A 24106-nucleotide genomic window follows, 5' to 3' on the forward strand; every position below is an offset into this window, starting at 1 on the left:
CAGCTAAAAGCCCCCCAAAGGGTGAAGCACAAAATAACAAGTTCAACATCCAAACATTAGCTAAGGAAATAATCACAGGAGTGAGTAAAGAGTATGAAAGAATTCTAATCAGAAATACAGGAACAACAAATGAGACTCTGGAAGAAAACACTATCTCAAGGTTATTATAGAGCTGAAAGCTGAAATAGCTGAGCTAAGAAGACAACTAGATGAACAAGCTAACACAGTATCAGAACAGGGTAACAAAATAGATGAACTCCAGAAAACAGTAGAGGGCAGAGAGAATAGAATCAATGAGGCTGAAGACAGAATTAGCAAGATCGAGGACGAATTAATGTTGTATGTTTTACACTGGTTTGGTCTAGCCCTCCCCCTGCCAGGAAAATTGGTTTAGTCCTGCTAGTTTCGCGGGCCCGCTTGTCCCCGCCCCAAGGAACCCCGACAGAGTTCTAGAGTGACAGAGTTCGAGAGTTCTTGGCGCCGCCATGTGAGAAGGATGCAGGAGAGTTCTGTTTGGTGATTAGTTTGGTTTAGTTTATGAATCGTTGATCCTAAATAAAGAAATACAGCTTCCCGGCCGAGCCATATGTCTCTGGTCGTCTCTGTTACCCGCCCGTGAAGCTAGCCAGGCCTGCTGAAGCCAGCCTGTCGAAAACAACAAATTAGAGACAACTAAAAAAGAAGTAAGAGATCTCAAAAAGAGATTAAGAGATGCTGAAAACAACAACAGAGACCTATGGGATGACTTCAAAAGAAACAAAAACACATTATAGGCTTACCAGAGGAAGAAAGAGAGGAAGAGGAAGAAAGCATTCTTCAGGCCATAATAGCTGAAAACTTCTCTAGTCTAGACAACATCAAAGACATAAAGATTCAAGAAGCCCAGAGGGTCCCAAACAGAATTAACCCAGACTTAAAGACACCAAGACACATCGTATTTAGAATGGAAAGGAATAAGGATAAAGAAAGCATCCTGAAGGCTGCAAGAGAAAAACAGTCACCTACAGAGGAAAACCCATAAGATTAGCAGCAGACTTCTCCACACAAACACTACAGGCCAGAAGAGAATGGCAAGATATCAATCAAGTGCTCAATGAGAAAGGTTTTCAACCAAGAATACTATATCCTGCTAGACTGTCATTCAGACTAGATGGAGGCATCAAAACCTTCTCAGACAAGCAACAGTTCAAAGAATCAACTATCACCAAGCCTGCCCTGAAAGAAGTTCTGAAAGGTTGTCTATAAACAATCAGACCATCATAAATAGGACATATATCAGAAAACTCTAAAACTCTACAAGAATGGCGTTAAAATATCTTCAAACTTTGATATCAATAAATGTCAATGGCCTGAATTCACCTATTAAAAGACACAGAGTACGAAGATGGATCAGAAAATACAACCCAACAATATGCTGTCTACAGGAAACCCACCTAATTCAACAAGACAAACGCAGACTTAAAGTGAAAGGATGGAAAACTATCATACAAGCCAATGGCCTACAAAAAAGGGCAGGAACAGCTATTCTCATATCTGACACGATAGACTTTAAAATAGATAAGATTAAAAAAGATAGGAATGGACACTATTTAATGCTCAGAGGATCAGTCAATCAGGAGAACTTAACAATTATTAACATCTATGCCCCCAATGAGAAGCCATCTAAATACATCAAACATCTACTGAAAGAGCTACAGCAATATATTAACAGCAACACAGTCATAGTAGGGGACTTCAACACCCCACTCTCTCAACTTGACAGATCATCCAGGCAGAAAATCAATAAAGACATAAGGGAGCTAAATGAGGAGATAGATAAACTAGAACTATTGGACATTTTCAGAGTCATTCATCCCAAGAAACTGGAATACACATTTTACTCAAATCCACATGGGTCAGTCTCAAGGATAGACCATATGTTAGGCCACAAAGATAGCATCAGCAAATTCAAGAGCATTGAAATCATCCCAAGCATCTTCTCAGACCACAGTGGAACTAAACTAACACTTAACAATCAACGAAAAATTAGTAATAGTCCCAAAATGTGGAAGCTCAACAGTACACTTCTTAACAACCTCTGGGTCAAAGAAAAATCAAGGAAGAAATCAAAATGTTTCGAGACTTCAATGAAAATGAAGACACAAGCTATCAAAATATTTGGGACACAGCTAAGGCAGTACTGAGAGGCAAATTCATAGCTATACAAGCACACATTAGAAAACAAGAAAAAGCACAAATAAACAGCCTGATTGCACATCTTAAAGACCTAGAAGAAGAAGAACAAAGGAACCCTAAAGCAACCAGAAGGACAGAAATCACTAAAGTTAGGGTAGAAATAAATAACATTGAGAATAAGAAAACCATACAAAAGATCAACGAAAGTAAATGTTGGTTCTTCGAAAGAGTGAACAAAATTGACAAACCTTTAGCCACACTCACAAAACAAAAAAGGGAGAAGACCCGAATAAATCAAATACTAAATGAAAGAGGAGTTATCACAACAGACACCGCAGAAATTCAACATATCATGCGAGGCTTCTATGAACAACTATATGCCACCAAGCTAGAGATCCTGGAAGAAATGGACGATTTCCTAGATACCTACCAACTTCCAAAACTAAGTAAAGAGGAAGTGGATAACATGAACAGGCCCATCACAACTAATGAAATTGAAACATTTATCAAAAATCTCCCCAAAAATAAAAGTCCTGGACCAGATGGTTTTACAAATGAATTCTACAAAACCTTCAAAGAAGAACTAATACCTCTACTTTTAAAAGTCTTCCAGAAGATTGAAGACACTGGAATACTCCCTGCCAGCTTCTATGAAGCCAACATCACTCTGATACCAAAAGCAGACAGGGACACAACCAAAAAAGAAAACTACAGACCAATATCTCTGATGAACATAGATGCTAAAATACTGAACAAAATTCTAGCCAACCGGATACAGCAGTATATTAAAAAGATTGTTCATCATAACCAAGTGGGCTTTATCCCAGGCATGCAAGGTAGGTTTAATATATGTAAATCAATCAATGTGATCCACCACATCAACAAAAGCAAGACCAAAAACCACATGGTCATATCAATAGATGCAGAGAAAGCCTTTGACAAAATACAACATCCCTTTATGATCAAAACACTACAAAAAATGGGAAAAGATGGAAAATTCCTCAAGATAGTGGAGTCTATATATAGCAAACCTACAGCCAACATCATACTCAATGGTGAAAAACTGGAAGCATTTCCACTCAGATCAGGTACTAGACAGGGATGCCCACTATCACCATTACTATTCAATATAGTGTTGGAAGTTCTTGCCATAGCAATCAGGCAGGAGCAAGGAATTAAAGGCATACAGATTGGAAGAGAAGAAGTCAAACTCTCCTTATTTGCAGATGACATGATAGTATACATGGAAAAATCTAAGGAATCCAGCAAGAAGCTTTTGGAAATCATCAGGCAATACAGTAAGGTGTCAGGCTATAAAATTAACATTCTAAAGTCAGTGGCATTCCTCTATGCAAACACTAAGTTAGAAGAAATTGAAATCCAGAAATCAGTTCCTTTTTCTATAGCAACAAAAACAATAAAATATCTAGGAGTAAACCTAACCAAAGAAGTGAAAGACTTGTATAGTGAAAATTATGAGTCACTACTCAAAGAAATTGAAAAAGACACAAAGAAGTGGAAAGATATTCCATGTTCATGGGTTGGAAGAATTAACATCATCCAAATGAATATATTACCCAGAGCCATCTACAAATTTAATGCTATCCCCATCAAGATCCCAAGCACATTTTTTAGGAGAATAGAAAAAATGCTACAAATGTTTATCTGGAACCAGAAAAGGCCTAGAATTGCCAAAACAATCTTGAGAAAAAAGAACAGAACCGGAGGCATCACACTCCCAGATCTCAAACTGAATTATAGGGCCATTGACATCAAAACTGCTTGGTACTGGAACATGAACAGACACACACACACACACACACACACACACACACACACACACAAGACATAAAGAAGTGGAAAGATATTCCATGTTCATTGGTTCGTAGAATTAACATCATCAAAATGAATATACTACCCAGAGCCATCTACAAATTTAATGCTATCCCCATCAAGATCCCAAGCACATTTTTTAGGAGAATAGAACAAATGCTACAAATGTTTATCTGGAACCAGAAAAGACCTAGAATTGCCAAAACAATCTTGAGAAAAAAAGAACAGAACTGGAGGCATCACACTCCCAGAGCTCAAATTGTATTATAGGGCCATTGTCATCAAAACTTCTTGGTACTGGAACATGAATAGACACACTGACCAGTGAAATAGAATTGAGAGCCCAGAAGTGAGCCCCCACACCTATCGGCATCTAATCTTTGACAAAGGGGCTGAGACTATTAAATGGGGAAAGCAGAGTCTCTTCAACAAATGGTGTTGGAAACAGTGGGTTGAAACATGCAGAAGAATGAAACTGAACCACTGTATTTCACCAAATACAAAAGTAAATTCCAAGTGGATCAAGGACTTGGATGTTAGACCACAAACTATCAGATACTTAGAAGAAAATATTGGCAGAACTCTTTTCTGCATAAATTTCAAAGACATCTTCAATGAAATGAATCCAATTACAAAGAAGACTAAGGCAAGTATAAACCTATGGGACTACATAAAATTAAAAAGCATTTTCACAGCAAAAGAAACCACTACCCAAACCAAGAGACCCGTCACAGAATGGGAGAAGATCTTTACATGCCATACATCAGATAAGAGTTTAATAACCAACATATATAAAGAGCTTGTCAAACTCAACAACAAGACAACAAATAACCCCATCCAAAAATGGGGGGAGGACATGGACAGAATCTTCACCACACAAGAGATCCAAAAGGTGGAGAAACACATGAAAAAATGCTCCAAGTCTCTGATTGTCAGAGAAATGCAAATAAAGACAACAATGAGATACCACTTTACTCCTGTGAGAATGTCATACATCAGAAAAGGTAACAGCAGCAAATGCTGGAGAGGGTGTGGAGTCAAAGGAACCCTCCTACACTGCTGATGGGAATGTCAATTGGTTCAACCTCTGTGGAGAACAGTCTGGAGAACTCTCAGAAGGCTAGAAATGGACCTACCCTATGATCCTGCAATTCCTCTCCTGGGGATATATCCTAAGGAACCCAAGATATCCATCCAAAAAGATCTGTGTACAGATATGTTCTTGGCAGAACAACTTGTAAAAGCCAAAACCTGGAAGCAACCCAGGTGTCCAACAACAGATGAGTGGCTGAGCAAGTTGTGGTATATATACAAAATGGAATACTACTCAGCTGTTAAAAATGGTGACTTCACCATTTTCAGCCGATCTTGGATGGACCTTGAAAAAATCATGTTGAGTGAAATAAGTCAGAAACAGAAGGATGAATATGGGATGATCTCACTCTCAGGCAGAAGTTGAAAAACAAGATGAGAAAAGTAAACAGAAGTAGAACCTGAAATGGAATTGGCATATCTCACCAAAGTAAAAGACTCGGGTGGGTGTGGGTGGGTTGGGAGAATACAGGTCCAAGAAGGATTCAGAGGACCTAGTGGGGGTTGTATTGTTATATGGGCATCTGGGGAATGTCATGCATGTACAAACTATTGTACTTACTGTTGAATGTAAAACATTAATTCCCCAATTAAAAACATTTTTAAAAAAGGCATGAAAAAAAATAACTATGCTAGTGCTGGGTGGTGGCACACCTGGTAGAGCATACACATTATCATATGCAAGGACCCTGGTTCAAGCCCCCATTCCCACCTATAGAGTGGTGAAACAGTGCTGTCTCTTCCTCTCTACTACTCTATCTCCTCCTCTCTCCATTTCTTTTTTAAAATTTTTTATATTTATTTATTTATTTTCCCTTTTGTTGCCCTTGTTTTTTATTATTGTTGTAGTTATTATTGTTGTTGATGTCCATTGTTAGATAGGACAGAGAGAAATGGAGAGAGGAGGGGAAGACAGAGAGGGCAAGAGAAAGATAGACACCTGTAGACCTCCTTCACCGCCTGTGAAGCGACTCCCCTGCAGGTGGAGAGCTGGGGGCTGGAACCAAGATACTTATGCCGGTCCTTGTGCTTCACACCATGTGCACTTAACCCGCTGTGCTAATGCCCGACTCCTCTCTCTCTTAATTTCTTTCTGTCCTATCAAAAAAAGAAAGGAAGGAAGGAAAGAAGGAAAGAAGAAAGTCTGCTGAGAGCAGTGGAGTCATTATGTAGGCACTGAACCCTAGCAATAACCCTAGTGGCATATATATATGACTCTGAAGTTCACATGCAGAATATTGGTGCATGGTCCTGGAAACGGAAGTAGCCTTGAGCAGAAGGGAGAGTAAAGGCAAGAGGTCCAGGTCTTCGTCTCCACCTCCCAGTCATCAGTCCAACCCAATAAGCTCCAGCAGACACCCTCAGAAGAAGGGGAAACAAACACTGATCCTGAAGTAGATTCTGGGTGCAGTATTCATCATTGTCTGCTATTCTTCTTCTAGCGTTTGCCCATTGTCTGCTATAAATGCTAACTAGTACTTTTTTAAAAAACTTTTTTTTATTTATAAAAAGGAAACACTGACAAAACCATAGGATAAGATGGATACAATTCTGGGAGTCGGGCGGTAGCGCAGCAGGTTAAGCGCAAGTGGCGCAAAGCGGAAGGACCGGCATAAAGATCCCGGTTCGAGCCCCTGGCTCCTCACCTTCAGGGGAGTCACTTCACAGGGGGTAAAGCAGTTCTGCAGGTGTCTATCTTTCTCTCTCTCTCTCTCTCTGTCTTCCCCTCCTCTCTCCATTTCTCTGTGTCCTATCCTACAACAATGACATCAATAACAACAACAATAAAAACAACAAGGGCAACAAAAGAGAATTAATTAATTAATTAAAAGATTTTTTTTTAAAAAAAGAGGGGTACAATTCTACAGAATTCCCACCATCAGAACTCTGTATCCATCCCCTGCCCTGGTAGCTTTCCTATTCTTTAACCCTCTGGGAACATGGACTCAGGATCATTATGGGGTACAGAAAGTGGAAGGTCTAGCTTTTGTAATTGCTTCCCTGCTGAACATGGGTGTTGACAGGTCGATCCATACTTCCAGCCTGTCTCTCCTTTTCCATAGTGGGGCAGGGCTCTGGGGAAGCAGAGCTCCAGGACACATTGGTGGGGTCGTCTGCCAGGGAACTCTGATTGGCATCATGGTAGCATCTGGAACCTGGTGGCTGAAAATAAAGAGTTAAATTCATCCACATTAAACTTGGTGAAGTCTCACTTCTCAGAGATGTGGATCTTCTGACAAGGCACAGAACTTGCATTTGGCCCTATACAATACCTCAGTCTCATACTTCTTGTTCTTCAGCTTGGTGCTGATGGCCCTGATGACCTGGCCATCAGCACCTTGGCCATCATGCTCTGGGGCTTTCCAAAAGCCCACATGCCTGTCTGGAGGCTGAGATGGGATAGTGGGTGGTCAGGCATGAAATGAATATCCAGTGGAAAGGGTTCTCTCCAAGGTCCCCTGGACCAGTCCATACATGCAACAGGCTGAAGACCAAGGAGGCTGCTGTTTCCAGACATTGCACACAGTGTGGGAAGCACAGCTGGCTTAATTGACTATAAGGTACTATTACTATTTTTGCAAGCTCATGCATTTTAGTTCTCTATATTCCACATATGAGTGAAACTATCTGGTAATTGTCTTTCATTTATCTCACTTAGTACCATCACTGCCAGTTTTCTGCCTCCTCTTTCTTTCTTTCTTTCTTTCTTTCTTTCTTTCTTTCTTTTTTTTTTTGCCTCTAGGGTTATCGTTGGGGCTCAGTGCTGGCACTATGAATCCACTGCTCCAGGAAGATATTTTTAATTTTTATTGGCTAGGACAGAGAGAAATTGAGAGGGGAGGGTGAGAGAGAGATAGACACCCACAGATCTGCTTCAACACTTGTGAAACAACATCCCTGCAGGTGGGGAGCTGGGAGCTGAAACCAACATCCTTGCACAGGTCCTTGAACTTTGTACTACGTGCGCGTTACCTGGTGCACCACTGCCCAGCTCCCCCTTCCTCCCCTTTTAAGATTTATTTACTTTTTTGTTTGTTTTTTTAACTTTATTTATTTCCTTTTGTTGCCCTTGTTGTTTTATTGTTGTAGTTATTATTGTTGCTGTTATTGATGTCATCATTGTTAGGACAGAGAGAAATGGAGAGAAGAGGGGAAGACAGAGAGGGGGAGAGAAAGACAGACACCTGCAGACCTGCTGCACCACCTGTGAAGTGACTCCCCTGAAGGTGGGGGGGAGCTGGGGGCTTGAACCGGGATCCTTATGCTGGTCCTTGCACTTTGCACCACCTACGCTTAACTCGCTGCACTACCACCTGACTCTTGATTTATTTACTTATTAATGAGAAAGAGAGAGAATGAGAGAAATAAGAGAGAGAGAGAGAGTGCACATGCACAGTCAGGAAAGAGAAAGGTCCAGAGCAGCATTCTGGCACATGTTGTGCTGGAGATTGAACTCAGGATATCATGCATAAGAGCTCAACAGTTTATCTACTGCACCACCTCCTGGGCCACCATCACCTCCAGTTCTGTCCATTTCGTCCTTAATTGTATATTATTTGTTTGTTTGTTTTGTTTTTTACCAGAGCACTTCTCAGCTCTGGCTTATGGTGGTGCAAGGGATTGAACCTAAGATTTTGGAGCCTCAGGCCTGAAAGTCTTTTTACATAACCACTATGCTATCTCCCCTACCTACATTCCCATCTTTTTGATGGTCAAGTAATATTTCATTGACTATAAATCCTATATCTTTTTTTATCTGGTCATTTTGTGCCTATATTTTGGCTGTTATGAATAGTGAAGTTATGGATGTGAAATCCCCAATTCTTATTTCATTTTACTTTACCACATAACCTGTGAGGTAGACAGAACTATGTAGGGGCCATTCTCCCCTTAATATATATTAATACATGGGAGAAATGTAAATCCAAAGAATGTAGAAGACTTGCCCCCTAGTCACCTAATTATCTCTGGTTCCCACCCAGAGTGATCTCTATCCTGAAGAGTATGTTCGTTTTCCTGAACATCTAGAGTTCCTAAAACTGTTGAATATAAAAACTAGGAAAGGCAATAATGGTAGAAGGTACACTAGCCACCTCACTCTAAAAGTAAAATGGTTTTGAACATGCATATAGTTAAAAAAAAAAAAGAGAAAGAAAAAAGAAATGTACATGGTGACATAGACCTAAAAGAAATAAGGCAGCAGGCCAGAAGATAATTTTAATGCAAGGTAGGAAGAACCAGTACACTTTGTGATTTCCTTGCTGTTGCCTATAGCCTACTCCTTCCTATAACTTTGAGAAGGTGGAAGTAGTAGGCTGTATTTCTAGAGTGTCTGCCCATGTAGGGCAAAGTCTCTCCTGTTGGAAATTGATTCCAGATTTGGAGTAACACTAGTGTCTCTTAGACTGGGAGTAGATGTCAAACAATAAAATAATTTATGTATGGTTCACTGCTTCTACCAGCTCCATCTTCTTCCTCCTTATAATCACAGGTCAGCTGCATTGTCCTTGAACCCATGGAAACCCCAGGGTTGCTTCTAAAGAACCTGTAAAATAAAAACATAATGAATGAGAGTTAACTTCTTTTGAAAAAAAATTATTGATTGATTCATGAGAAATAATAAGAGAGAGAGAAAGAACCAGATACCACTCTGGTACATGTGCTGCCAGGGATTGAACTCAGGACCTCATGCTTGAGAGTCCAATGCCTTATCTATTGTGCCACCTCCCAGACCACAGAGTTAATTAACTTCTTGAGAGTAGGGTAGTGAACCGGATAAAAGAGCCTAAAAGTCTGTCCTTTTCAGCTAAAGAACTAGAGACTAAGTTAGAAGGAGAGAGAAGGGAGGAAGGTAGAAAGAAATGCACCTTCTCTGCTGAGGGGCATCCTTTGCTATTATTCGTGTTGATATTCTTCATGGAGATGAGGGTGATTCTGTCTTTTTCTCCATTGGCTGTGGAGCAGCTAGAGACCGGAGAGAAAGAGGAGTTAGAGGAGGAACTTGTGGAGCAGAGAAGGAGGGTCAGCAAACTTCGGGGCAGGTTGGTAAAATTTAGACCTATGTTGCTGTTGTTTTTTAATTTTATTTAAGATTTATTTATTAATAGGAGATAGATAGATAGATAGATAGATAGATAGATAGATAGATAGATAGATAGATAGGGAGAGAGAGAGGGAGAGAGAGATCCCATTCTCTATCCCTCTGGGAGCATGGACCCAGGGTTGTTGTGGGTTGCAGAAGGTGGGAGGTCTGGCTTCTGTAATTGCTTCCCCGCTGAACATTTTTTTTTTATGTACAAAATATTTTAGTATTTATCTTAAAGAATTACTGTTAGGGCCCAGTGGTGGCACACCTGATTGAGCACACATTTTACAACGTGCAAAGACCTGGGTTCGAGTCCTGGGTCTCCACCTGCAGAGGGAAAGCTTTGCAAATGGTGAAGTAGGGCTGCAGGTGTCTCTCTGTCTTTTTCCCTCTCTATCACCCCTTTCCTTCTTGATTTCTGGCTGTTTCTATCCAATAAATAAAGATAGTAAAAATTAAAAAATTAAAAAAGGATTGCTGTGAAGAGTTCAGGTACATTTATAAAATGTCCTCTATGGTGCTTACCACATAGTAGCTACTAAATAAGTACTTTCCAAGTTAAGAAGGAATGTCTTGGATGGGAGTGTGGATCGGCCTGTCAACGCCCACGTTCAGCGGGGAAGCAATTACAGAAGCCAGACCTTCCACCTTCTGCACCCCATAATGACCCTGGGTCCATGCTCCCAGAGGGTTAAAGAATAGGAAGCTATCAGGGAAGGGAATGGGATATGGAGTTCTGGTGGCAGGAATTGTGTGGAATTGTACCCCTCTTATCCTATGGTCTTGTCAGTGTTTCTATTTTTTTAAAAAATTTTTTACATTTATTTTCTCTTTTGTTGCCCTTGTTGTTTTCATTGTTGTTGTACTTATTGTTGTTGTTATTGATGTCGTCGTTATATAGGACAGAGAGAAATGCAGAGAGGAGGGGAAGACAGAGAAGGAGAGAGAAAGATAGACACCTGCAGACCTCCTTCACCGTCTGTGAAGCGATTCCCCTGAAGGTGGGGAGCCGGGGGCTCGAACCAGGATTCTTACGTTGGTCCTTGTGCTTTAGGCCACATGCGTTTAACCCGCTGCGCTACAGCCCGACTCCCCAGTGTTTCCATTTTATAAATAAATTTTTTTAAAAAAGAAGGAATGTCTTTATTTAAAGGGCATATTACCGGACTGGGAGTAGCTTGCCCAGTAGAGCATACACTTTATCATGCATAAAGACCCAGGTTTAAATAATTTCTTAAAAAAATTTTAAATTATATTTATTTATTGGATAGAGACAGCCAAAAACTGAGACAGTAAGGGGGAGATAGAGAGGGAGAGAGAGCTACCATGGGAGGGGGTGGGTTATGGGAATTGGTTGGTGGGAATTGTGTGGAGTTGTACCCCTCCTACTTTATGTTTTTGTTCACTAATCCTTTCTTAAATAAAAAATTTAAAAAAAAAAAGAGAGAGGGAGAGAGAAAGAGAGAAACTTACAGCACTACTTCACCACTCAAAAAGCTTTCACCCTGCAGGCAGGAACCAGGGCTTGAACCTGGGTCCTTGCACATTGTAACATTTGCACTCAACCAGGTGTGCCACCACATAGCCCCAAGACCCAGGTTTAAGCCCTTGACCCTAAATAGGAGTACCATGCAAAGGGGAAGCTTTGCAAGTAGTGGGTTAATGCGGTGGTATCTCTCTTCTTCTCTCTCTCTCATCCTCTGTCTAGAAAAAAAAAAAACTCAACTAGCAACAGCAGAATTATGCAAGCATGAGACCCCAGCAAAGCCTTGCCAGCAAAACAAATAAATCAAGGGTATATTAGAATCTGAATTCATATACTTTTCCCTTTAAAAATATTTATCTCTGCCCCTGGCTCCCCACATGCAGGGGAGTCGCTTCACAAGCAGTGAAGCAGGTCAGCAGGTGTCTCTCTCTCCCCCTCTCTGCCTTCCCCTCCTTTCTCCATTTCTCTGTCCTATCCAACAACAATGACATCAATACCAACAATAATAATAATCACAACAATGATAAAAACAACAAGGGCAACAAAAGGAAAAAAGTAGCCTCCTGTGAGTCGGGGGATAGCGCAGCGGGTTAAGCACACGCAGCGCGAAGCGCAAGGACCAGCATAAGGATCCCAGTTTGAGCCCCGGCTCCCCACCTGTAGGGGAGGCGCTTCACAAGCGGTGAAGCAGGTCTGCAGGTGTCTATCTTTCTCTCCCCCTCTCTGTCTTCTCCTTTCTGTCCTATCTAACAACGACGACATCAATAACAACAATAACTGCAACAACAATAAAAAAACAAGGGCAACAAAAGGGAAAATAAATAAATATAAAAAAATAAATAAAAAGTAGCCTCCAGTAGCAGTGGACTAATGGTGCAGGCACCAAGCCCCAGCAATAGCCCTGGAGGCAAAAAAATTTTTTCTCTATATTTCATGAGAGACAAACAAAGAAAGGCTGGAGCGTCACTCTACACTGGCACATGCAGAGTCTAGGATTGAACTCATGATCTCATGCATGACAGTCCTGAGCCCCCCCCACCTAGTCTCAGCTCCCCCTTCTGCTTTTCAAGAAAGGGTTATAGAGGCTTGGCCCTGGGAATGAAGCGTTCTAGTCTACTTCTATATATATATTAAATCTTTATTTATTGGATAGACACTGCCAGAAATTGAGAGGGAGGGGGTGATAGGGATAGAGACAGAGAGACACCTGCAGCCCTGCTTCACCACTTGTGAAGCTTTCCCCCTGCAGGTGGGGACTGGGGATTCGAACCTGGGTCCTTGCGCACTGTAACATGTGCGCTCAACCAGGTGTGCCACCTTCCGGCCCCTAGCCTACTTCTTACCAGCACATTGTTTCCTTTCTGTCTCTGTCTGTCTCTGTCCTGCCCACCCCAGCACTGGGCTGGAGTATGTGTATATGTGTTTCTTCCCTTACACCTTAGTCTATATGCATATGTATACACGTATACATACATATATATGTGTTTGTTTATTTATTTATGGGGGTGTTAATAGTTTACATTATAGTTGCTAACACACAGGAGTAATTTCTCATCTTCCCGTGATAGGTGTCTGCAAAACACTCTCACCCTCAACTTAGGTCCCCTTCCACTATCATTCACTACGACTATGCCCCACCTCCCACCCCCACCTCCAACAGTACTCTGCCTTCCCTTCCTTCCCCAGAATCCCATGCTTTGGTGTAATATATCAAACCCAGTCCAAGTTTTACTTTGTATTTTCCCTTTCTTACCTTTCAGATAGCCCTGAATTTCCTGGTTTCTGGGGATCTGTAAGAATCCAAAAGCATAAATAGGGAGTCATATGCTGGAAATCTAAAACTCAATGTGGCTCTCAAAGCTCACCCGAGTGGCCCCTTCCAACTCGGCTTGTGTTGCTAATAGGCCACTCCTCTCACTTCAGGGTGGTCGTCAGTCCCAGAATCTAGCTCTGGTTTCCCCCAGAAAATAGGGTCAAAGGGGAGCCCTGGTAGTGGGACACCAGGTTAAGCACACATAGTAAGAAGCACAAGAACCTGTGCAAGGATCCTGGTTGGAGCCCCCAGCTTCCCTCCTGCAGGGGGGTCGCTTCACAAGTGATGAAGCAGGTCTCCCCGTATCTATCTTTCTCCCTCTCTGTCTTCTCAATTTTTTCTGTCCTCGCCAAAAAAAGGGGGAGGATCCCTAAGGATTAGAACACATACCTTCAGATTCCTTGTTCTTCCGACACTTAAACCTTAGACTGACCACGCTGACTAGGACAATCACCACTACTACCAGGATGACGATGAAGCTGATAACACCTGAAGGAGTGAAGAAGTGAATGGTGTGTGTGTGTGTGTGTGTGTGTGTGTGTGTGTGTGTGTGTGTGTGTGTGTGTGTGTGTGTGATCTAAATCCTCTCCCAGGCTCTGTATTATATAGACAGGCTTGAGAACAAAGTGAAGTCCCCTAGTCTGCTGAGCATATAAACTCTCACCCATCTATTCCTAGTCAGACTAGGCTCTAAGGCCCTTTCCCATCCTCCCATTAGATATGGAGCCCAGAGAGCCAAAAAGAGTTCCCTGGAGGGTAGGGGAGGCTCCTTGTTTTAAGTCCTTCTCTATCAACCTGGAACAAAGTGACAATATCTAAGCTTGTGTTTTCAGACCTAAAATCCAAGTCAGTTCATTGATGGGATCCCCTCTCATGCCTCCAACTCTCTCCTCACTTACCAAATGCAGCCACAGTGAGCACTGTCTCTGACGTGGGGCTGGGCTGAATGACCAAATCTCTTGTCCTTAGGCTCATTGTGGTTGTTTTGGGAGTGATGTTCTGAGAGGTGTCTGAAATAGAGCAAGGATGGTTATATCAGTCATCTGATAGGGACTATCAGAGAGAGAGCCAGGGGCCTGGGTTGTGGTGCAGATAGTGGAGCACATGTATTACCATGTATAAAGTCCCATGGGTTCAAGCCCCCAGTCCCCACCTGCTGGAGGGAAGCTTTCATGAATGGTGAAGGAAGGCTGCAGGTGTCTTGCTTTCTCTCTGTCTCTCATCCTCTCTATTTCACACCCCCATTTAAAAAAAGAAAGAAAGAAAGAAAGAAAGAAAGAAAGAAAGAAAGAAAGAAAGAAAGAAAGAGTGAGAGAAAGAAAGAGGGGGCTGGGCAGTAGCACAGCGGATTAAGCGCACATGGCACAAAGTGCAAGGATTGGCATAAGGATCTTGGTTCGAGCCCCCGGCTCCCCACCTGCGGGGGGGGTCACGTCACAAGAGGTGAAGCAGGTCTATCTTTCTCTTGCCCCCTCTGTCTTCCCCTCCTCTCTCAATTTCTCTCTGTCCTATCCAACAATAATGACAGCAATAACAACAACAACAACGATAAACAACAAGGGCAACAAAAGGGAAAAGGTGGCCTCCATGAGCAGTGGATTTGTAGTGCAGGCAATGAGCCCCTGCAATAACCCTGGAGGCAAATAAAATAAAATAAAATAAATTTAAAGAAAGAAAAAGAAGAAGAGAGAAGGAAAAATGGCTGCCAGGGACTGAAGTCATGCAGGCACAAAGCCCCAGTGATAACCCTAGTGATGTGTGTACATACACATGCAAGGGGTGGGGGAGAGGGAGAGAGAGAGAAGGAGAGAGAGAGACCGAGACTCTCTCCACCTCTCCCAGTTAAAGGACTATGCAGAGAGAGGTCTTGTATCACAAAAATGACATCCTTTCTGCCACTCCAACCAGATCACTTGAGGAAGGAGGTGAGAACTGAGGTGATTATGTGATGAGCATTTCTGGGTATTCATGTTAATGGTTCTAGAGGACTCTGGAAGGTTCAGGATGCTTTCCTTATTATGCAATTCCTACCACCCCCATGGGGCCTAGAAGAAAGGGTCTTATGCTGCACAGCTAGGAACCCAGACTGGGTAAGGTAGAGCTAGCTGTGTTTTTTTCCTCAAAACTGACCTGACAAGCCAGGTTGTTAGGTAAGGGACATATATTTGGTTTTGATGCTTTTGTAAAATGGTCACCTGCTTCTTTGTCCCTTCTCAATGACTCATCTCATTGTAGTTCAGCTTATTATCTCCTTCCTTCCTTCCTTCCTTCCTTCCTTCCTTCCTTCCTTCCTCCCTCCCTTCCTCCTTCCCTTCCTTCCTTCCTTCCTCTTTCTTTCTTTCTTTCTTTCTTTCTTTCTTTCTTTCTTTCTTTCTTTCTTTCTTTCTCTCTCTCTCTCTTTCTTTCTTTTTCTTTCTTTCTTTCATCTGGGTTTTCGTGCATGCATGAGTTCACTACTCCACACTGCTTTTTCATCAAGCTAGAGAAGATACCAGAGCTTCCACCAGAACCACAGCACCTCCTATGTCATGCTGAGGTTTGACCTTAGGTCACACACATATCGCAAAGCAGATACCTCACCTTGTGAGCTATCTCTTCAGCTCTGTCCTATTCCTTAGCTTCACCCTCTCCTTATATAAGTCTGAATGTCCAAAACTCCCAACGCCAAGGACTAGGTTGCAGGGAAGACTAGTTGTACCTCTGCTTGTGCACCACGGCTGTTGTTGCTGTTGCTCAGAACACCATCAGTACCTGCGTCGTGAAGCAGTGACTGATAAGGAGGTGTCCACCCCTCCTGGCTCTTGCCCCACCTTCCATGAGCAGCATGTAGAACAGCATATTCCCTGGCTTTTTCTATCCCTTTAATCGTTCTGGGCCTCCCTGTAGCATTTTTCTTTTTCTTTCTCTTTTTAATTTTTTTTATTATCTTTATTTTTTTGGATAGAGACAGCAAGAAATTGAGAGGGAAGAAGAAGAAAGAGAAACAGAGAAACATCTGCAGACCTGATCATGCAGACCACTCATAAAGGTTTTACCCTGCAGGTGGGGACTGGGGGCTTGAACCTGGGTCCTTATGCATTATAATGTGTGCACTTAACCACATGTGCCACCACCCAGCTCTCCCTTTTTTGCCTCCACGGTTATTGCTGGGGTTTCGGGCCAGCATCACAAATCCATTGCTCCTGGAGGCTATTCCCCCCCCCCTTTTTGTTGCCCTTGTTGTTTTATGGTGTTGTGATTACTATTACTGTTGTTATTGATGCCATTGTTGCTGGATAGAACAGAGAGAAATGGAGAGAGATGGGGAAGACAGAGAGGAGGAAAGAAAGATAGACATCTCCAGACCTGCTTCACCGCCTGTGAAGTGACTCCCCTGCAAGTAGGGAGCCAGGGGCTGGAACCAGGATCCTTATGCCGGTCCTTGCGCTTTGTGCTGCCTTAACCCGCTTAACCCTCTCTGCTACCTCCTGACCCCCTCTTTTCTTTCTTTTCTTTCTTTCTTTCTTTTTTTTTTAAAGCCAGAGCACTGCTCAAATCTGGTTTATGATGGTATCAGGATTGAACATGGGAACTTTGGTGCCTCAGGCATGAAAGTCTGTTGTGCAAATCACTAAGCTGTTCCCCTACCTCCTGCAGCAGCTTGCCCCCTGTGTCTATGCCTTTCCCAGCCTTGAATCTAGGAGACTCCTGCCTTCACTGTGACCAGAGCCAAGCTCCTGTCTCCACTCCCAACCAAACTTCTCTCACTCTCTCCTGAGCCAGGGTGCGACTGATTTAAATACTGTCTTGAGACTCCTCATTGTTGGACAGAACCTGAGTCTCCTAAATAAGTCAGGAAAGACCTCCCACACCCAGTCAGGCAATGGCGCACCTGGTTGAGCATACACATTACAATGAGCAGGGACCCAGGTTCAAGCCTCTGGTCCCCACCTGCAGGGGAAAGCTTCAAGAGTGGTGAAACCTGACTGTAGGTGTCTCTCTTTCTCTCTCCCTATCTCCTCCTCCCCTTCCAATTTCTGTCTCTAATAATAAATAAAATATTAAAAATAATAATGATAAATAAATTAATTTTTTAAGGAAAACCTCCCACACCCCAGACAGGACCCAGTGCCCAGACCTCACCCAGTGCCGATGTGTGTTTCTGTGTCTGGGCCTGGGTCAGGCCCGGCAGGGAGGAGTACTGGCCATATGTGGTGCTCCATCTCAGCTCCATCTTGCTGGTTTCCATGGGGACCTTTGAGGCCAGCTCTGGAGTCACTGTGCATAGAAATATGTGTGGGCCTGCTTAGGGCTTCAGCCAGTTTACTGGAGAGAAGCATCTTTTATCCCAAATCCTTTACTGCTTCCAACTCCAGAAGGAACCCTTCTTTCCTTCACTTCTGGAATTCTGTCTGTGCAGTTTCCAGTGGCTGAAAAATGCCCACCACCCTCCACTCTGGGTGTCTTCCATAGCCCCAACATCAGCATAGCCCTGCTCACCCTGCTGGGGAACTGTCTGTGTAGGGTCCTGCTCAAGTGTCTGTGCCACACTCGCCTGTATTCTCCCTTGGAATAGAGACTGTGCCTCTCTCCTGCGGGACCCTCCCTGGGTGATGAGCCGACTGTGTGTGTGCTCTGAGAGGCAGAGTACCTGGGGTACCAGTGTTGGCCAGAGTGCTTGAGATTCTGGGCTCCAAGGAAGGGCTGTCTCCTGGAAGAACAGAGGCAGATAGGGCACTGAAGGTGGGATAAACTTGGTGATACCACATTCCCTAGCCCATCTGAAAACACTTGGGTTCCCAGCAGGTTCTGAAGGACTGGACTGAGGGCTGGAGAATGTAGAAAGGGGGGACCAGCCCCTGGAGAGTCATACCCACTCACTCACCTGTGCTGGCAGAATTTGGCTTTTTGGTCACATTGAGACTACTGAAGTTTCCTGAAACAGAGCACCACAGGACAGAGGGCCACCCTTTTCTTTCCTTTCCTTTCCTTTCCTTCCCTTCCCTTCCCTTTCCTTTCCTTTCCTTTCCTTTCCTTATTTTTCTTTCTCCCCCCACCCTCCCCAGGCATTGCTCAACTCTGGTTTATGGTGGTGCCAGGGATTAAAGCTGGGACTTCAGAGCTTCAGGCATGAAAGACATTTTGCATAATCATTATGCTATCTCTCCATTCCCATCTGTAGCCTCCTCTTGCTTTGTCCCCTCCCACCTTCCTTGGAGCTGGGCAACCCTCCACAACCAAGCACTCACCTCTCTACTCTCCCAAGGCATTTTACACCATCAAGCTGAAAAAAGCTCCCAGATGAGTTCAACCTTGGATGTCCTGGGAGTCCTGTCTGTGGCCCTAACCTCTTGAGGTCAAGGACAAACTGGCCCAGAACCCCTCACACCCATCATTCTAGTTCCCAGGTCTAGATACCAGAGGAGGTCCTGTGTTCTTGGCCTTACCCTGAGGTGTAGGTAGTTGTATTGCCGTGGGCTGGGGGTGGTGACCTGGAAGGAAAGCAAAACACACAGACAGGCTAGGTGAGCCTCCTGCCCCACACAGAGCTTATAGAAGAACACAGGCCCTTGGGTTTCCTAGAAATCTATGCTGAGGGCTCACACGCTTGGCAAACGATGCAGGATGTGGCACCAGCTCACAGTGCTGGCTTCCTCTGGGCCTGTGACTCAGTGGTACCATCACTACTACCTCTGGCTCCAGTGTATTTTCCTGTCTCCAGTTGCACATGGGCTCTGTTTATTTTAGTTTAGCTTCTAATTTTTTTTGTGTTGTTGGGGTCTTCACCACTCCTGAGATAACATTTCTTAATTTACAGAGGAGGATTCAGGAAGAGGGAGAGTAAGAGGGAGAAGGAAGGGAAAGGGAAAGGTAGGGAGAAGGAGGAAAAGAATAATGAGAAGAGAGACAGAGACATTATGGTACAGGAGCTTTCTCTGATGCTGTCTGTGGCACTCCCATGTGCCAGGGTTTGAACCTAGGTGGTGTGCATAGCAACTTATGCACTCTACCTGGTGAGCACCCTGCCCCATGGTTTTATATCAATTCTTTTTTTTTTTTTTTACCCTTGTTGTTTTATTGTTGTAGTTATTATTGTTGTCGTCATTGTTGGATAGGACAGAGAGAAATGGAGAGAGGAGGGGAAGACAGAGAGGAGGAGAGAAAGACAGACACCTGCAGACCTGCTTCACCGCCTGTGAAGTGACTCCCCTGCAGGTGGGGAGCCGGGGTTCGAACCGGGATCCTTACGCCAGTCCTTGTGCTTTGCGCCACCTGTGCTTAACCCGCTGCGCTACAGCCCAACTCCCGGTTTTATATCAATTCAACACAATATCAGGGGTGAATTATTTCAAACTAGTGAAAAGATAGAGGGCCAGGGACCTGCATCTTTGCACTTGTGTTCTCATTACACCAACACTGGGCCATTGGTGTTCCACTGTGTATGTCACCACTGTGTATGGTCCTGCCCCTAAGGAAGGGCATGGGAAGATGTGGGGAATGAGGAGGGATGGATGGGGTACCATCTGGGCTTTCTCTCTGGCCTCCCCCAGTTGGAAGAAGGCAAGTTCTACGGGAGGGTGGCAGGTCCACTTCTCTCACGGACAGAGGCTGCATCAGACATGGTAGTTGTTGGCCAGACCCAGACAGCAGTCAGTTGCCAAGTCGCCCATGTTGACTTTGACTGCACATCGTCACCCACTCATGTGGGCCTCTGTGCAGACGTGTGCACGTGTTAGTGCCTGCCCCCGTCTGTGTCTTGCTTTGTGTGTGAGACCTGAAAGGTCAGCCTGTGTTTGCTCATTTTCCACAATGAAATCATTCTTGAAACCTGTGAACAATGTGAAAGGAAAACAGTGTGGGGAAATGGAACCACCCAGTTGGGTTCCCGTCTCTGCTCTTGGGCCCTCATCTACCTAGGTCCCTCATCACATGGAAACTCCAAGCTCAGGCCTAGGTGGACAGGGACCACCAGGGGCCAGGGGCCAGGAGCCCGCCCAGCCAGTGGCATCCTGCTGATGTGTTTATTTGCCTTAGCCACTGCTTTCCTCTGTGGAGCTATCACTTGGATTGTGTGGAATTAATTGTTTCCAAAGCCAAACTTGCCCAAACCCTGGCCAGGCTTTTTCAGATCACTATCTCTGACACAGCCCTTGTTCCCTTGCTGGGTAGTAGATGAAGAGGAGAGCTAACACACATAGGTGTTCCAGGCTAGACAGAACTCTTCCCAGCTGGGGTGAACCTGGGCAAACCATTTTTAACCAGAGCATATTCTGAAAACACCAGTCACTTAGGATCATACACACCTCAGTGTAAATTCTGTGAGATTACAGCTGTAGCTGTTCATAAGGACACAGCACACTGCCTCCCCCATGTTTCTTTACAAAGAAATGTGTTAGAAGGAGTTTCAAAGTCACAAATTCATGGGTGGTAGCGTACCAGGTTAAGCTCACATAGCTCAAGGACCTGCGCAAGGATCCCAGTTGGAACCTCTGGCTCCCCACCTGCAGGGAGGTTGCTTTGCAAGCAGTGAAGCAAGTCTGCAGGTGTCTCTTTCTCTCCCCCTCTCTTTTTTCCCCTCCTCTCTCAATTTCTTTCTGTCCTATCAACAACAAAAATGGGGAAAATGGCTTCCAGGAGCAGTGGATTCGTAGTGCAGGCACCGAGCCCCAAAGATAACTCTGGACACAAGGAAAAAAAAGTGTTGGGGCCAGATGGTGCTGCATAGAGCACACACATTACCATGCTTGAGGACCTAGTTCAAGTCCCTGTCTAAGCCTGCAGCCGAGGGAGTGGGAGATGGGAGCGCTTCATAAGTAGTAGAGCAGTGCTGCAGGCATCTCTCTTAAAAAGCAGTGATTTAGCCACCGGTGGTGGTGCATCTGGTTAAACACACGTTACAATGCACAAGGACCCAGGTTCAAGCCCCCCAGTCCCCACTTTCAGGAGAAAAGCTTCATAAGTGGTGAAGCAGTGCTGCAGGTCTCTCTCTCATCCCTTTCCCTCTCAATTTCTGGCTGTCTATCAAATAAATATGATATATATATATATATATATATATATTAAAGCAGTGATTTTGCTGCCTCCTAAGCGATCATGAGGATAAGAAGGTGTGAGTAAAGCTCTTCATGCAGTGTGTCTGACAAGTAATCCATTCCCAGTAAATGCTATGCATTTATCCTTTTTGCCCCCTTCTCTCAGATCTCCCAAGGTTTAAGTCCAGAGTGTATCCACAGTCAAGTCTCTCCATGGGCTTGGGAGTGCTTAGAGGGATCACTTTGGTAGCAAGACATTATTTATTTATTCATTTATGAAGAAGATAAGGAGAGAGAGAGGGAAAGAGAGAGAGAGAGAGAGAGAGAGAGAGAGAGAGAGAGAGAGAACCAGAAATCACTCTGGTACAGGGATTGAACTTGGGACCTCATGCTTGAGAGTCCTATGCTTTATCCGCTGCTCCACCTCCCAGACCACAGCAAGACATTATTTGCACTGAGCTCTGGGGGAGGCAGGGTAGGAGGCTCAGTGTGAGAGAGGCTCAGAGGAAGTTAAGTGGGGGTCCTGCCAGTGATGGGCAACAGGCAAGGAATTAGGGGAGAAGTGAGGCTTCTCTGAAAGCCCACCTTTTAAGCCTCATCTTTGATTTATTTATTTATTTATTTATTTTTACCAGAGCACTGCTCAGTTCTGGCTTATGGTGGTATGGGGAATTGAACCTGGGACTTTTTTTTTTCCCTTTTGTTGCCCTTGTTTTGTTGTTGTTGTTGTTGTTATTCATGTCGTCATTGTTGGATAGGACAGAGAGAAATGGAAGAGAGGAGGGGAAGACAGAGAGGGGGAAAGAAAGACACCTGCAGACCTGCTTCACCGCTTGTGAAGCGACTCCCCTGCAGGTGGGGAGCTGGGGGCTTGAACCAAACCGGGATCTTTACACTGGTCCTTGTGCTTTGTGCCACCTGTGCTTAACCCACTGTGCTACCGCCCAACTCCCCAAACCTGGGACTTTGGTGCTTCAGGCACGAGAGTCTCTTTGCATAACCATTATGCTATCTACCCCCCCCCCCCACTTGAGCCTCATCTTTCATTCACTTCCTACCTCTGCAACTCCAATAGTCTAGACCCAGAGCCCCAGATCATCTTGGGCTGAGGAGCTAGGAGTTAGTGGGCAGGAGGACCAGACTTTGACACCCCCAACCCAGACCATGGACTTTTAGATAGCGAGTCGGCAGGAGGCAGTCCTCCTGGCACTTAGAGCCTCTCTCCCACCAGTCTAGAGCCGTCACTTTTCCCTGTCCAGCCATTCTAGTTCTCTCTCCAGTTGTTTCAAGCTCATGAACCCCCCACAGGGGAGCCATGGACAGTGCAGTGGAGGTGGGGGAGGGATGACCAAAGGGAAGTCACTGCCCTGTGAGTCAGACTCTCCTGGACTTCTCATGGTTCCCAGCAAGAAGACTCCCCGACCTGCTTCAGCTCTCACCCACTACCAGAGCTGCATCTGAGGAGTGCAGTTTGGAGTCCTATGCTCTCGAGGACACCTCACCTACCTCCTGGCTGATCGTTTGGCACATCCTCTCTGGTTAAGAGTTCTTTGGATGCAGCTGGACTTTCTTGCTCTGATTTGAGCTTAAAGTTGATATTGGGGATTTCCAGGTTGCTACTACTCATGTGGCAAGAGTTTTATAAAGGAACATCTGCTAAATTCATGGTGTGATAATTTTGTGCTAACACAGTGGACAGAATGGTCACAATCAGTCTTCCATCCAGACCTGGGGGCTTGTTGGGGCAGCCATAGGCTTTTCCAGCCCAAACATACCCTGGGAGGGGCTCCAAGATCTCAGTCTAACACTGAGGTAGCCCCAGCCAACATTCCAGGTAGCCAGCCTCTTGGGTGGGGGGACGGACCCTGTTCAGCCTAAAATCTCCCCCCAGGAGGGTCTAGCCATGTCTCTGTTTTACCCCTGCCTAGTAATGGTTACCTCCCCAACCAACTGATTCCTTTCACAAAGAGACCGGAATTTCCCTCAGCTTAGCCTGGATGGAGAACATGTGGTATGACCATACCAAGAGAAGGGACAGGTGCCTGACTCCAGCAGCCAGTGCCTCTTACCTTGGAGTAGGAGGAAGCCCAGGATCACCCAGCACAACCGAGTTGCTCCAAAAGTCCCCATGTCAACTGGGTCTGAGGCGGGCAGGCAGCAGCTCACTGGAGGCTCTGTCCATAGTGGAGAAGAGAGAGGGAGTGCTGGGGTGGGGCAAGGGGTGGGGACTGGCTCTCAAAGCTTCCTGTCAAAGAATAGAAGGAAACAGATTGGGACCAGCTCCAGGGGCCCTGCTCAGCCTAGCAGCCCAGATGAGGATGTGAAGCTGGAATACTGGACACAGGGCTCTGAGCTTGTGCACAAAGACCAGCAAGCACAGCTTGGCCCTGGGCCTCCCAGAGGTATGGCAGGTCTCTCTGCACACCACCCGGAGGGTTTCCTGAAACCTAGCTCCAAGCCCCCCCCCCCCCCATTTCAGAACAAGCTGTCCTGGCTCATGATTGAGCTCTGTGGCCAAGCTCAATCCACCCATGCTCTGTCCACGGAATTCTCCACATGCCTGTCCTTCCTCAGCCCCCAGTGGGGGTTGGGGGGGGGGGCACTAGCAG

The 24106-nt window shown here is 44.8% G+C and overlaps 1 protein-coding gene and 1 pseudogene across 7 annotated transcripts; both read right to left on the minus strand.

Annotated features, from left to right (window-relative positions):
- Window positions 1–7541: 7541 nt before the first annotated feature.
- Window positions 7542–7660, minus strand: LOC132537350 (small nucleolar RNA SNORA70; annotated as a pseudogene).
- Window positions 7661–9304: 1644 nt separating this feature from the next.
- On the minus strand, window positions 9305–23699 carry ECSCR (endothelial cell surface expressed chemotaxis and apoptosis regulator). Of its 7 annotated transcripts, none has more exons than XM_060178974.1 (10): window positions 23567–23698; window positions 18912–18956; window positions 18350–18400; window positions 18020–18175; window positions 17608–17742; window positions 14385–14495; window positions 13876–13974; window positions 13426–13462; window positions 9969–10065; window positions 9305–9646 (listed from the first exon to the last, which is right to left on the minus strand). In XM_060178974.1, the coding sequence occupies exons 1-10, from the start codon at window positions 23625–23627 to the stop codon at window positions 9638–9640; spliced, it is 801 nt and encodes a 266-aa protein (XP_060034957.1). In that variant the 5' UTR covers window positions 23628–23698; the 3' UTR covers window positions 9305–9637. The 7 variants fall into 7 exon arrangements, with proteins under 7 accessions (XP_060034957.1, XP_016041236.1, XP_060034997.1 ...); XM_016185750.2 differs by having other exon boundaries at window positions 18116–18175; window positions 23567–23697; XM_060179014.1 differs by lacking the exon at window positions 17608–17742 and having other exon boundaries at window positions 18116–18175; window positions 23567–23699.
- Window positions 23700–24106: the final 407 nt, after the last annotated feature.

Source organism: Erinaceus europaeus, chromosome 2, assembly GCF_950295315.1.
Source record: "Erinaceus europaeus chromosome 2, mEriEur2.1, whole genome shotgun sequence".
NCBI lineage: Eukaryota > Metazoa > Chordata > Mammalia > Eulipotyphla > Erinaceidae > Erinaceus > Erinaceus europaeus.

Excerpts from the sequence above, each read along its gene's own strand:
- ECSCR (XM_060178974.1), bottom strand. The coding sequence starts at position 23,627 with ATGGGGACTTTTGGAGCAACTCGGTTGTGCTGGGTGATCCTGGGCTTC. Across the intron at positions 17,743-18,019 it reads TATTCCAAGGGAGAATACAG|TGACTCCAGAGCTGGCCTCA; the intron begins GCGAGTGTGGCA and ends TTCTATGCACAG. Across the intron at positions 13,975-14,384 it reads GCTCACTGTGGCTGCATTTG|GTGTTATCAGCTTCATCGTC; the intron begins GTAAGTGAGGAG and ends TCACTCCTTCAG.